The sequence below is a fragment of the Syngnathus leptorhynchus genome, chromosome 1 (assembly GCF_054491065.1).
Source record: "Syngnathus leptorhynchus isolate UIUO chromosome 1, UIUO_Slep, whole genome shotgun sequence".
Taxonomy (NCBI): Eukaryota; Metazoa; Chordata; class Actinopteri; order Syngnathiformes; family Syngnathidae; genus Syngnathus; species Syngnathus leptorhynchus.
Genome location: NC_141195.1, coordinates 18345065 through 18358923, shown reverse-complemented (window position 1 = coordinate 18358923; position 13859 = coordinate 18345065). Strand labels below are relative to the sequence as shown.

At 41.6% G+C, this 13859-nt stretch overlaps 1 protein-coding gene across 1 annotated transcript in view; it reads left to right on the top strand.

The window, feature by feature from the left end:
* Positions 1 to 13859, top strand: part of grm7 (glutamate metabotropic receptor 7) — a 142137-nt gene that overhangs the window by 107217 nt on the left and 21061 nt on the right. The window contains exons 7-8 of the mRNA XM_085917684.1: positions 5181 to 5320; positions 10902 to 11837. Of these exons, the coding sequence (XP_085773810.1) occupies positions 5181 to 5320; positions 10902 to 11837 (1076 nt within the window). The remainder of the gene's footprint in view (positions 1 to 5180; positions 5321 to 10901; positions 11838 to 13859) is intronic.

The following is a 13859-nucleotide window of genomic DNA, read 5'->3' as shown; positions in this document are numbered from 1 at the left end:
CTGCGGTGCATTTCAGCGAGATCATGGTTGACTCAAAGGCACATTTGAATAACATTCTGAATTTCCCAAAATGTCGTATTTCAAAGGTGCCATTTGGTTGTATGTGAGACTTTGTAAAGCACTTTGAACACCACGGTGTCGATAAAAGCACATTTGCCGTTTTTCATTCATAACCTGTAAAATAAATAAATATATACAAAAGCATGATACACTGACACTCTCCCATAAAAAAAATACATGAAAAAGCTAGTTCGGGAAAGGTGAATAGCGATTTAGTGAGGGAACACTGTACACACATTAATAAAAGGAGAACTTGCAGAATATTTCAATACGAAATCTGTTGGCTGCTGCAACTTCAAGAGGTGCTGAATGTATTAGCCATTAGCTTTCAGACATTCTGTGTGCAGCCAAAAAATGGTTGGGTAACATAGGCCCAAGTGTTGCTGCACGTCTTTTCGATTTCCTGTCCATGGGCTAGCAATGGTGTCGGTTTACTGCAATGCAGAACATTCTTCAGGGTTCCAATGGGACAATTAAACATGTGAAAATGCACAATGCATTTCCTCTTCGCACGAGTGAATGGCCAAGAGGGTCTTTATTTAGATGTCACAGAGCCAATGTTAAGACTTTTGTTTACATGTAACATATCACCCTTGTAGAAATAAATGATGTGCATGTATTTAACTTTTGTCCAAGTCCACCAGCCATGAAGATTTCCTTTTTTTGTTTTTGTTTTTCATAATCTGACCGTTATGTCATCAATCAACCCGTTGTCATGCCTGTTGCTAGTTTTCCAAGTTGCGACACATGATTGTGGATATTGAATTGATGCAATTCATTTTATTCTCTTATTGCCTAATATAGAGTACTTTTTTTCCTTTCAAAAAACATTGTACTTTTTTTCATAAGCTGGAACAGATGGATTGCATTTTTGTTTGGTGGTGTATCGTGTGATTCATTTATCTTATTTAAAATGTTATTTTGAAATGAACTCCGTCATTCATTATCATTCAAGCAACACGGCAACCGGTCTTAACAGGACATTTTTTTCTTCAATTGTGTGAAGACAAACTTCTGTCTGGGAGATAAAGGCTACAAAGGCTCCAACACTGTCGCTATGGAAGCAGTGCAGGATGAGGGAGCGACTGTCTGTGTGCAGCGTTTCAGAGGGCATTATCAAAGCGAAGATACGTTAGATTGATTGGAAATCCGTTGTCCAATCTCAGTAACCATCTGGGCACATTTTATGGATTCGAGCTCGGCCAAAATCATTCAACTTGGAGTGACAAAGACGGGAGGCTGATTTCAGCCCAGCAAACAGGAAGGCCGGTTCTTCCGTCTGTCTCCTTGTCCCTCTCCGGCCGACGCTCTCTGTGGCGCTACGATCAGTCGCAAGTCTTTCCACAAGTGAAGGAAGGTGGTTATGTTGCGGTTTAGTGCATTTAGCCCATAACCCGGCGCATTATCTTGTGTACGTGCTAGGGCTGATGTATATTTTAGAGTGTAGGACTGCAAACCTCCTTCTGTTTATATCCCGACTCACAGTGGAAAGGAGTGAGAGGCAGGAATAGAAAAAAAAGGCGAGAATAATGATGTGAGAAAAACACAGCAGTGGATCCCCGGTCCACCCACACTGCTCAGCACAGCACAGCAGCTGTGCACTTTTGCTAAGTCTTAGTTCATTCAGAGCCTCATGCAAATGCATAAATCTTTCATCTTAGACGACACACTTGCTTAGGAGTCAAATAAGAACATTTGACTACTCTGAAATATCAGGCAACGGCAAATTGTAAAGAATTTTTAATACGTCTTTTATCAGCACGCACAGAAATGCCACTTAATTATTTTGCTGTATAGCTGCGGCGTGCCAAGTTCCTGATTGCTCATGTCACATTCTTGACTGACTGTGTGTTTGTGCATTTGTGCGTGCGCAACTGTTCTGCCGGTGCGCCCGATACCAATGTAACTCCTGTCACATATTTGCTCAAAGTAGTCCGTCCGTGTCTTGCCTACATCTTTACACGCTCTTTCAACAGGTCTATTTTGGTGAAGGAGAGGAGACATGAATGTGTCTGGCTCCCACGGAATTGACTGTATGTGATTTGTTTGTTGGTTGGTCGGACACGTTTCCCTCGTTTACTTCACCGTATTTGATCAAGCAAATGGCAGTTTTTACATACTTAACTGTAAAACCCCATCATCGCTTGTGATACTTTCACATTTAAGCCCAAAAAGTTGACATTTTTCATTGAACTCCAAAGACATTGTATTGAGATATGCTGTTTTAAATGGATATTGGTCAATCTCCCACATCTGTGCTGTTGGAAATGAATTGCAATTAAACAATTTACATGCAAACAGTAAAATTGGAGTGTGCTCATAGGGTGAACAAGAACAAGGTGGACATCTGTGGATCATTTTTGCATCTAATGAGCACACAAAGGACCTTCACTTATTTCTGAGTATTTCAGATGTTTCCAAGCTTTTTATGTCAATTAATGTCCCACTAGGACAGATGTTGAGCTAAATGAAGTCCATCCATACAGATAAAATGATGGCAATTACATCACAGGAGTGTAAATATTTACTCTGTAATGAATTTCAGACTCCAACAAAGAAAGACAAAATGCTGATCTTAATGTTACATAAAACATTATAAAGCAACTCTTAAAGGTCTCATAGCTCACCTTTAATGGAAAAAAAAAGCCCTTTTCAAGCTATTCCTGTTGGTGAAAAAAAACATTTGGAAGAGATGGCTGGATTTTTCATTCATATTTTATCAATTTGGGTTTGGGGAAAAAAATAATTGTTGGGTTGCTTTAGACAAAATTGGTTTTATTTTGTACAAAGCGGTCCAATTTTGAACACAAATTGGGTTATTTTTAACCCAGCATTATATATATTATATATACCTGTTGGAAGCTCATGTGGGTATGTATATGTATATAATTTGCAAAATATTCTGCTGTAACATGGTCCATGATAAAAGATTAAAAATAACAAAAGATTAAAAGTATGGAAAATTATAAATTCTGACAAATTATTCTGGAAGTGAATTTTAATTTGTTGGTAGCTCTGTTTATGGTCCTGTTGTATCATCATTGCAAGAATGGCACATTTTGAAATAGCAATCGTCACAGTGCAAGTCTGCCTATATGCAAATTAGAAAAACATTTGCGACACACAGCACTGTTAAAAAGCCAAACCAAAAAAAAAAAAACTTCAAGACCCAGCCTTTTAGGAACATAGCTGGCTTGTTCTTTCACCGGAAACTGACTTTTTCTCACTACTCTTGTCTTGTTTTGTTTTACAAGAGTCTTTTTGGCAGAAACTTTTGTAGAGTGTTCAATGACAAATGTCCTTGGAAAGAAAACTGGAGGGAGATGAAATTCCCCTCTGGCTTAAAACGATGAAAAAGGTGCTGTGGCCTCTCAGTGCCACAAGCTCTATTGTAGATTAAACAAAACCAAAAAAAAAAACATGCTCCCAAAACTGTATTGGGAGACATGCTTTTGGTCCTTTTCCTGTACTTTTTATAGCCAGAGCTATGAAAATCCTTAATTCCCAAGCCAAGTGTCATCAGACTCCCGCTGTCCTAGTTAAAAAATACTATCTCCATTTCTGCTTATGGCCCACTGAACACTGGCAAGGTGTCTGATCCTGTCCACACGTAACTCTCTTTTTTTTATCCTCCCGCCTTAGACTGAGATCTTAAAACGCCCGGTCAACAATTTAGCCCTTATGTTTCAAATGAAGCATGAGCCTTTTCATCTGAGTGCTGTTCTACATTCATTTCTGCAGCGAGGATGTCCTTTGAGGACATGCGTACACATGTACAGTACTGTACACGATATAAAAAATAAAGATAAAACAAAAAAAAACAAAAAACAAGGTTGCGTTGTCCTCGTGACGTTAATTAGTGCAATCTTCAGGATTCTGCTTAAAACAGGCTGTTACGCACTGAGAGCAGATGGAGGCCATATGACGCTTTGGCTGACCTGCTTATTCTGCCTCCATATCCTGTTGTTGTCTGCTGTGTGAATGCCATGCATCGCCTCTAACCCGGGGTGCACACTTAGTCAGGTCCAAATATTGGACATGGACACAATTGGCATCTATTTGCATCGTAACACCAACGCAATGATTTGAAATGAAATAAATTAAATGTGCTTCGCTGCAGATTTTTGGCTTTATTTGGAATTTACTTGCATCCATCAAGGGAAAAGTGGAGAAATTGCAATACTCTATTTTTTTTTTTGCCTCCACTTTTTAAAGTACCAAAAGTAATGGACCGAATGAACAATCATAAATCAAACTTTTCAATACATAGTCGCAAATGATTTGCACTCAATTGCAGCCTAAAGTGGAATGTGTCAAAGACGTCAGCGGATGATGGATTTTATTCCTGCTGATGCTACTGCAACTATCTTCACACTTTGCTGTCAGTTTTGTCTTCAGCAAGTGAAATACATGCTCAATCGGCTTCAGGTCATGTGATTGACTTTGACATTCCACCTTTTTGGCCGAAAGAAATGCTTTGGTTGCTTCCGCAGTATGCGTGGGGTCATAGTCTGTCTGCACTGTGAAGTGCTGATCGAGGAGTTCAGAAGCATTTTGCTATTTCTGAGCCGATAATCCGATTGCTTGAAACAATTCAAAATTCATCCTGCTGTTTTTGTCAGCAGTCACATCGATGAACATGTAAAAGTCTGCAGTTAAAGCACAACTTGTTCGTGTCAATTCAAATCCGTTGTGGTGGTTCATAGATCCAAAATGCTGAGAATTGTCTTACAATATTTTTTGACCTGACTATCTGTCAACGACGGTCGGTTTTCACAGTTAGAGCAGCACTTGAGTGCCAGCAAATGTAACCACCAATTGCAGGTGGAATTCTATTTCTCCTGTGGCCACCGCACAGGCTCAATGATGAATAGGAAGCAGGTGAAGTGCTGCAGTAGCAGTCAGTTGGGAGATGACGTTCTTGCTTCCAGTTATGGTCAAGTGCAGGATGTAGGTCATGAGAGTTTTTAGAGGTTAATGAAACTCGGCCACTGAATGTCCTTGTACGCTACCACACAGCAAGACACAAGGGGGTTAAAGATTCACGATTTTGTTTTGTTTTTCCGAATCAAATGCGACACCCTGTCTCACCAATGGCCACCTTTTCTCTCTGTGTACAGGCAGTGCTGCCACCCCGGTTGTCTTTAATAAGAATGGTGATGCTCCAGGACGTTATGATTTGTTCCAGTTCCAGATGACCAACTCCTCCATCCCGGAGTATAAGGCGGTCGGACAGTGGGCGGAGAGTCTCCAGCTCAGGGTACGACTATTTCTACGACTACAAATGCTTAAGCTTTTAGCGTAACTGCTTAAGAAAACGTCACATAGCTATTTTAAAAAGAAGTGCTTGCTTATCGTTATGGATTGTGTGTTTTTCTTTTTTTCTGTGTACATTTTCAGAATTCGTAAATGTTCATTCAAGACAACTTGACTATTTATTGTTCATTTTAATTTGTTGTGTTTTTTCAAAATTCACTTGGGCAATTATGATCATAGGCTAATGAAATGTAAAACAACTACAATGATGCCTTGACGTACGAGTGACCCAATTTATAAGTTTTTATAGAGGTAAAAGCCATACTTCAGACGAATTTTGGTTTGATGGCGGCAGTCAACTCGGCTTACTTCACAACAAGCACCGGTTTGGCAGATAGTGAGCAATTCTTCCAAAAGAAGCTTGAAACTGTTTATTGCCACTTTCAATTGTACTTTACTGTCAAACTAAACATAAAACAAAGAGAAGTATATGTCGTGTATTTAAAACAGCTACATAAATATTCCTTACAGTCTCTTAGCTGAATGCTAAATCAAATGAATGAAAAAGCAAAATGCAAGGAAAGCATTGACGCTTCGTGAGTTATATGTGAAACTTCGTTTATGTCTCTATTTTACTACCTCCAAGTGGTCAAGACGCGCACACCAGAATGACTGAAACAGATTAAATGAATTTCTATTCTTTGCCATCGTTAAACATAATTGGGGAAAGAGTGTATTGAAGTACAAGTATGCTCACAGGAATTGAACTGGCAAGTCAATACACCACTGTACATTTCTGAAGAATATTATTCCTTTACTGCTGCATGTTGGAGATAGGCTCGAGTGCGAATGTTTTATCTTTTGGGAAAGTGAAGAATCTTTTTTGTGAGATAGAAGGACATTGTTTGCATCTTAAATACAGCGTAAGCTCAGGTGCAAACATCTTTTACTAATCGATGTGCAGAAATACCCTGTTTTCCTATTATAAACACAAAACGGGAAGTTTCTCGAGCTGGCAGCAGATAAGACAGATGTCTCACACACGCGCATGAGTTCACACACACACACACACACACACACACACACACACACACACACACACACACACACACACACACACACACACACACACACACACACTCACTTCTGTTTCTCTATCTCATATGAGGACACTACTTACACCAGCTTTCACTGACATACCGGAAATAAGGTGGTAATGTGGTTTCGGAAGGAAATGAGGAAATACATGCATGAAGCAGTCAATGCACTGCAGACCTCTGCCAAGGCCGAACAATACTCTTGCCAGATAGTCTTTATTTCCTTATTCTATATATGACCTTTATTTCCCTTCGTGTCCTCGGAGAAAGATGATGTAAGATGCGGGTCACATGTTTTGAGTTACGAGCATGGTCATAGTTGAATCTAAACTCGTATCTCAATGCACCGTTGTGTTAGAAACAAGATTTTCATAAAGCAAACAATTGTCAGATTTGCCCCACAGGGCCAATTTGGTGATTCCACAATAATGTCAGTATTTTTGCTGATGTAGGTTTTTTTTACGCTCATGGTTTTTGTCATGTTATTAGATAAATATTGATTCTAAAGTGCTCCAGATGATGTGCATGGCACATATGTGTGCTGATAGATTGTGTTTAAGAACCACAATCATTACAGATTTTATAGGCCTAGTCCTTTAAAACACACAAGGAATTTGTCTCAAACATTTTTATCTGTGTAGAAAAGAAGGCACAATAACAAAATACATGTTTTGGACATAAACACAAATGTACAGAGAGTCATTAGGCAATATAATGTAAAGTGCAGTAAAACTAATATAAAATTGGAATTTTTTCATGCGGGACACATAAAGGAATAACTTATCCTCTCAACAAATGTGTAAAGGATACAGAGTCACAAAGTAACAAAGTATCCAGTAGAGCCATAATACTGATCAACAACAATTGCGTAAGTGATGCTGAACGATGGAGCGCCGATAACAAATACAGTCGCGGCAGCATGACAGACGTGTGCAAAATTGACAAAGTACCACGATGAAATTGTGAGTCAACTGTTTTCGACGTTAATGGAAAGGGGGAGTAAACATTTGAAATGCTGGTTTTAGTGTGCAATGTTCGACAGCGCCTAGTGACTGACCACCGCAACTAGACAGCAGGAAAAGTGAGTGAGCAACCTTAGTATTGACTCCATCAAATCTGAATTCATTCAGCCCCTTCTGTCTACCTCTATGTTACGCCATAACTATAAGCAAATCATTTTTACAAGTAGAATGACAACTGCAAGACGTCTTACTGCTGTGATAAAAAAAATATCCTCCCTTTTACATGGCAGCCATGTCTGTCTTTCCGCTGTAGATTGGCGGATGCTTTGGAAGAAGCGAGCTTTCAAGTCAAGTGTCAGTCTTTTATCATTTAGGCGTTTGATAACAGAGGGTCTCCGATGTCGAGAACTGAGTCCTAAATACGCACTCGCTGTGTTACTCCCGAATGTTTTTTTGAAGCTGATTTTTCTGTACACGGTGACACCCGAAATCTGTGATCACGCATCAGATGGAATTGAATATACTCCTCACATGAATCAACCAGATACGTATAACTTGTAAGCTTTCACAGCTTCATAAGATATCTTGATATGAGATTTTATATAATGTAGTTTTGTTCTTTGAATATGAAAGATAACTGAAGAAAATGTCATTTTATAGTAGGTTCAAATAGTTTCCCTTCACCCAAAAGGCATCTGTGGTCAGATTTGAATGCAGTGGTGCAGAGACAGCTGCCGTGCAAACTGTTCGTTGCTGCTCACTGACACAGCACGAGAATTGACGTCAGTGATTCATCTGGAACATAAGAACCTGATCCGTTTTTTTTTTTTCCCCCCAAAGCAAACATGGTTTGAAAATATCGACATAGAGAAGCAAGCTGAGCTAAAATGTTGTCGTATCGCCACGTGACTGAGATTACAAACAACACGGCATTTCCATCCAGATGAGATAGCATTTACATAATTGCTGTCTGGGTCACAAGAATTAAACTTAACGCGATGCATTTGAGAGCACAGGTGGAATAACTTTTGGTGGATGGATATTTGTGGTTGTTCTGCAATGATGACAAACCAAATGTCGCAGTGCAATTATATTTCAGTGCGATAAAAACTGATCCACTTTTCCACGCTTTTCCATCTGACGAGAGCTCATACGAACTGTCAAATTAAGCACTACGGCAAAAACACTAACAGCCGTGAAAGTCCAAGGTGTCAACATTCTTGCTTGTGGTTCCCATAGCAACTGAGCTGTTGGGCTCATTACTGTTTCCACACAGTGTGTAATCGGGAGGTTTTCCAGCGAGCACCCTTCATTGTCCAAATAACAAATGGTACGTCAGTGCCCTCGGATAAATGGCAGATGATAATCTAGCCAGACACCAAAGAAGTGACACATTTGTCATGCAGGTGCACTAGCAAACACTGCACATGTGTGTATTTGTGTGTACGGTAGTGGGATGTCGTGGAAGGGGTGCTACCTCGTATCGACAATGTATTGGCACATTTTTGGGATCTGATCTGAAACAGAGCTATGTTTCACAGGAAGATAAGGTATGTGCTCCTCTGTTGACCGTTTAAATAATCTACGATCCAATCTATGAATGGACGACATGAAACTGCATGAGCCAAATTTCCTGTATCTCAGATGCATATGGCAATCAGTTACCAGCAGGTGACTGAATTTACAGAATGATACAGTGGTGCTTTGGCTTGTTGTACAAGTTCAATTCCATCCGTAACCAGACTTGAAACTCAAAGCACGCTGTCTTTCCCCATTGGAATAAATGGGAATGCCAATAAATGCCTATTTCAGCCCTTGTGCTGCTTCTGGTGTGAGTGCCTTGGCCAACAGAGGGCAGTATAATACAGACATTGAAAAACACACGAAAAAGAATTTCACAACCGACTCGTTAAATGTCACTATTAGTAATATTGATTTATTTTCACAGAAATTAAAGACTATTTCCCTGTGCGTACTGTTATATTGTCAGTCTGCATGTGTTGCTGAACCGTTTGTTTTTCAAATTTCCATTTCTTAAAGCACTGGTTGCCTTTTTTGTCTTGTGCACCCCAAAACCTTTTGACATACTTTGAGTACGCCTTCACGTATACATGTGTTGGTGATTTCTCAAAAGTAGAACATAATGCAAGTGATTATTAAATGAAACCATTTTATTGTGTCTCTTAAATGTGAACATTTACTAATTCTCAGGTATGTTTGTAATTTGTCATTTAAAAGTAGTAAGTAGAAAAATAATAAACCTTTGTTATATATGCCTCTTGTAAAATCTACCACAAAAACAACTGGAGCTACTTTGAAAGATTGTGACTTAAAGAGGCATTTAAACTTAAAACGTCATAAACCAAGACACCTACAGAGTAATCAGACACACTTCAGCAGTTTTACTTTCCTTTCATTAGTTTGAGCTTTGATGAGACACGGGCTCTTTTTTGATTTTGGTGTGGCAGTGACACTGGTTGTCTCGCATAGGAAAAAACTTGTAGCGCATGTGCCACTTTATTGATGGGCTCATGTAATGACAACAAATTTTTGTATCGCCTTGGAAATAAATGATTAAATGTTTCCATGTATCCCCTGCTGGCATCGAGCTTACCCTGGTTGTCAGATGCCGCCTTAATTTAACGTAAACGTATTGATTTAACATACACACAGATTATCCAATATGACATTGCTGTAAATTTCAGGTTCATGTTTAGTTAGACTGCGATCGGCTGGCAACCAGTTCAGGGTGTCCCCCGCCCACTGCCCGATGACTGCTAGGGGGACGAGCCGTATAGATAATGGATGGATGTTTAGATTTATTCCCATACCACAGTTCTACTTGATTTTTAATCCATGTAACAAGTATGAAAACAAGTAGAATTTTCACAAAAATGAGAAACTCATTCAAAGGTATCATCAAAGCAAATTTACCATCGTGGGTTTTTAAAATCTCCATGACCAAATATAATAACCCTTTTTCATTATGTTTTAGACTCAGAGTCTGGATAATGGACAGTCAAACATGGGGCCTCTCGGGGTGGAATTGAAGGTGGTAGCTCTGCACCATATTTGTACACGGACAAGATTAGTTTAATAAGTCCAAACAGCCCTGCAGAGACCAAAGTAGACATTTGCAACCTAAAATCCATTACGTGTTCATATTTTACACCTCACTTGCTCCTTCATTAGAACAGGTTTATGGCATTTCTCATTATTTTTAATCGAATGAACAAAAGTCTGTTGCCATGGTAATCGCTTTTACCTTTGAGAATAAGACAAGTCTCTTGGTAAGATATAAACAGATGCTACCGTTGCACTGTCCCGCTGAGGAATGATGTAAGTCATGATGAATCCGTTCGGCCGCCTTACAGAAAGGTTGTGGGTTCGAGTCTTGACTGGCCTTGTGCTTGCGTGACTTCCGTTTCTTACATTTGTACTCTCAGCGGGTGTATTGGCCTGGTCTCGATATGTTGTTTGTTTGTGTCTAACTGTCTTATCCTGTTCATGTTCCCCCCCCTTGCAGCTAGAGGAGCTCCAGTGGCCCGACGGGGAGCAGGAACTGCCCATCTCTGTGTGCAGTCTGCCTTGTAAGACCGGGGAGAGAAAGAAAAGGGTCAAAGGGATACCGTGCTGCTGGCACTGCGAGCTCTGTGACGGATACCAGTACCAGTCTGACGAAACCTCCTGCCGCCTGTGCGCGTACAACATGAGGCCCAACCCCAACAGGACCGCCTGCCAACCCATCCCGATTACCAAACTGGAGTGGCACTCCCCTTGGGCAGTCATCCCTGTCTTCTTGGCCATGCTCGGCATCATCGCCACCATTTTCGTCATGGCCACGTTCGTTCGCTACAACGACACGCCCATCGTGCGCGCTTCGGGCCGAGAGCTGAGCTACGTGTTGCTGACCGGCATCTTTCTGTGCTACATCATCACCTTCTTGATGATCGCCAAGCCCGACGTGGGCGTGTGCGCTTTCAGGAGGATCTTCCTGGGTCTGGGCATGTGCATCAGCTACGCGGCGCTGCTCACCAAGACCAACCGTATCTACCGGATCTTCGAGCAAGGCAAACAGACTGTCACGGCCCCGCGCTTCATCAGTCCCACCTCCCAAATCGCCATAACGTCCAGTCTGATCTGCGTGCAGCTGCTGGGCGTGCTGGTGTGGTTCGCCGTGGACCCCCCTAACACCATTATCGACTATGATGAACAAAAAACAATTAACCCCATGCTGGCCCGTGGCGTACTCAAGTGCGATATTACAGATTTGCAGATCATCTGCTCGCTGGGTTATAGCATCCTGTTGATGGTAACGTGCACCATCTACGCCATCAAGACGAGAGATGTCCCCGAAGACTTCAACGAAGCCAAGCCCATCGGCTTCACCATGTACACCACCTGCATCGTGTGGCTGGCTTTCATCCCCATTTTCTTTGGCACGGCCCAGTCTGCTGAGAAGGTGAGTCATTGACTCCCCGCCGTCTGTGTCTCCGCCCTTTGCTTTGTCTCGGTGTCTCCTTCAACTCATATATTCTCAGTCAGCCCTTCAGCCCTCCTTTTATCTTGTCCAAACACACACACACACACACACACGTGCATATTTGTGAGACACAATATGATAAACAGCACACGCAGAGCACCTCCTCTCACACTCATTTCACGACTGTATAACTTATGGGCTCATTTGCGTTTTGATCTCTCATCGCGTCGTTTTGCATGGGAACCCGCACTTGTCCAAACAGACGGAAATAAGCACACGAAAAAGGAGAGGGGAGGGGGTGCGCGGTTAGCGACCAGAATCCCGAAATGCCCGAGGAACCATGCGAACGGGGGTGTGGGCTGCTCCAGATGCCATTATCTGGGCTCTCACGCCGAGGGCTGCGTTTACACCATTATGCGGCATTCTGGGAAGGCAGACAAACAGGTGCAGGAAGAAGAGGATGAGGGCCAAGTGGAGGAGGAAGGCGGCGAGGAACTGAGGGAATGATGCTGGATTCGACACATTCCATCTCTTGACAGCTTCGCTCTCCCCCAAAGAAAGCATTTGACATCGGGCGCTCCCGGAGTTGATTGAGAATATGACATTCTGACCTTCTGTACGAGCGACTGCTTATCTGGCCGGCAGCCGCCGGAATACAGATGCATTCATCAGGCCCACTCACGAGACGTACGTGTTGCCCGCCGACATTTGTGCAGAAAACAAGAATGCGAGGGAAGTTTTCCCTTGACAGAATATCGATGCTGACAGGAAAGCGTTACTTATGGCGAACCTTTGGAGAACTCCGGCACTCGATATCCGTCCCTGCTAAGCAAGTGCTTGAGATGGATCAGAAAGTGATTTTCCTCATCTCAATTTGGCGCTGATTTCATAGACGAATTACACCCTCAGCAGCGATTAGGAGTTCATTATGTTACTCACAGAGAGTAGCGAGGCACTAATGTGTTTTCCTTTCCTCTTATGCAGTTAACTCCTCCTTTGCCTGTCAGTTCACACCACAGAGTCCTGGTTTAATGGCCTCTGTGGCTGCATGTCTACTTGCTCCCTTGCCGCAGATAGTGAGAAGTGCCTTTGCATGTCCTGGAAGAAGCCACTGCTGCAGTAGCAGCAGTAGCAGCAGCAGCACTGTAGTTAAGGAGATCTTATTCATATTTCAACTCATGCCCATGTTTTCAGCATGAGCAAGCATTTGCTTTTTAAAAACTGTAGGTCTTGTTTTAAATTAATAAAATCCAGACTGAAGGGAAAAAAACATCATGCATGACATGGAGTCAAGAAATTTTGTAAACTTTTTTTATTTTCTCTCGCTAGGATATGAAATAGAGAAAACGCATTCAAGCCAAAGATGTGAAATGATTCAAAAAAATAATTCAGTGGTGCATTGAGGAGACAAGTTTCACATGCATATCTCAAATCACCTTTTCCAAAAAATGTTGCAATGTCAAACTACTTTTAGGGTTTCTAAGATCAGGGTTTTGAACTAGGCTTTCAAACTAGGGTTAGGGTTTCCGGCTAAGGTTTCCAACCAGTTTTAGGATGGCTAATTAGGGTTTCCGACTAGGGTTTTAAAGCGCGGTTAGGGTTTCAAACTAGGTTTTAAAACTAGGGTTAGGGTTTCCAGCCAGGGTTTTGAACTACTTTTAGGGTTTCCAAGATTAGGGTTTCTGACTGGGTTTAGGGTTAAGGTTTCCGACTAGGGTTTCCAACCAGTTCTGGGATCCCTAATTAGGGTTTCAAACTAGGGTTAGGGTTTCCGAAAAGGGTTTTAAAACATGGTTAGGGTTCCCAACTAGGTTTTAAAACTAGGGTTAGGGTTTCCAGCCAGGGTTTCCAACTACTTTTAGGGTTTCCAAGATTAGGGTTTCTGACTGGGTTTAGGGTTAGGGTTTCGACTTGGGTTTCCAACCAGTTCTGGGATCCCTAATTAGGGTTTCAAACTAGGGTTAGGGTTTCCGAATAGGGTTCTAAAACATGGTTAGGGTT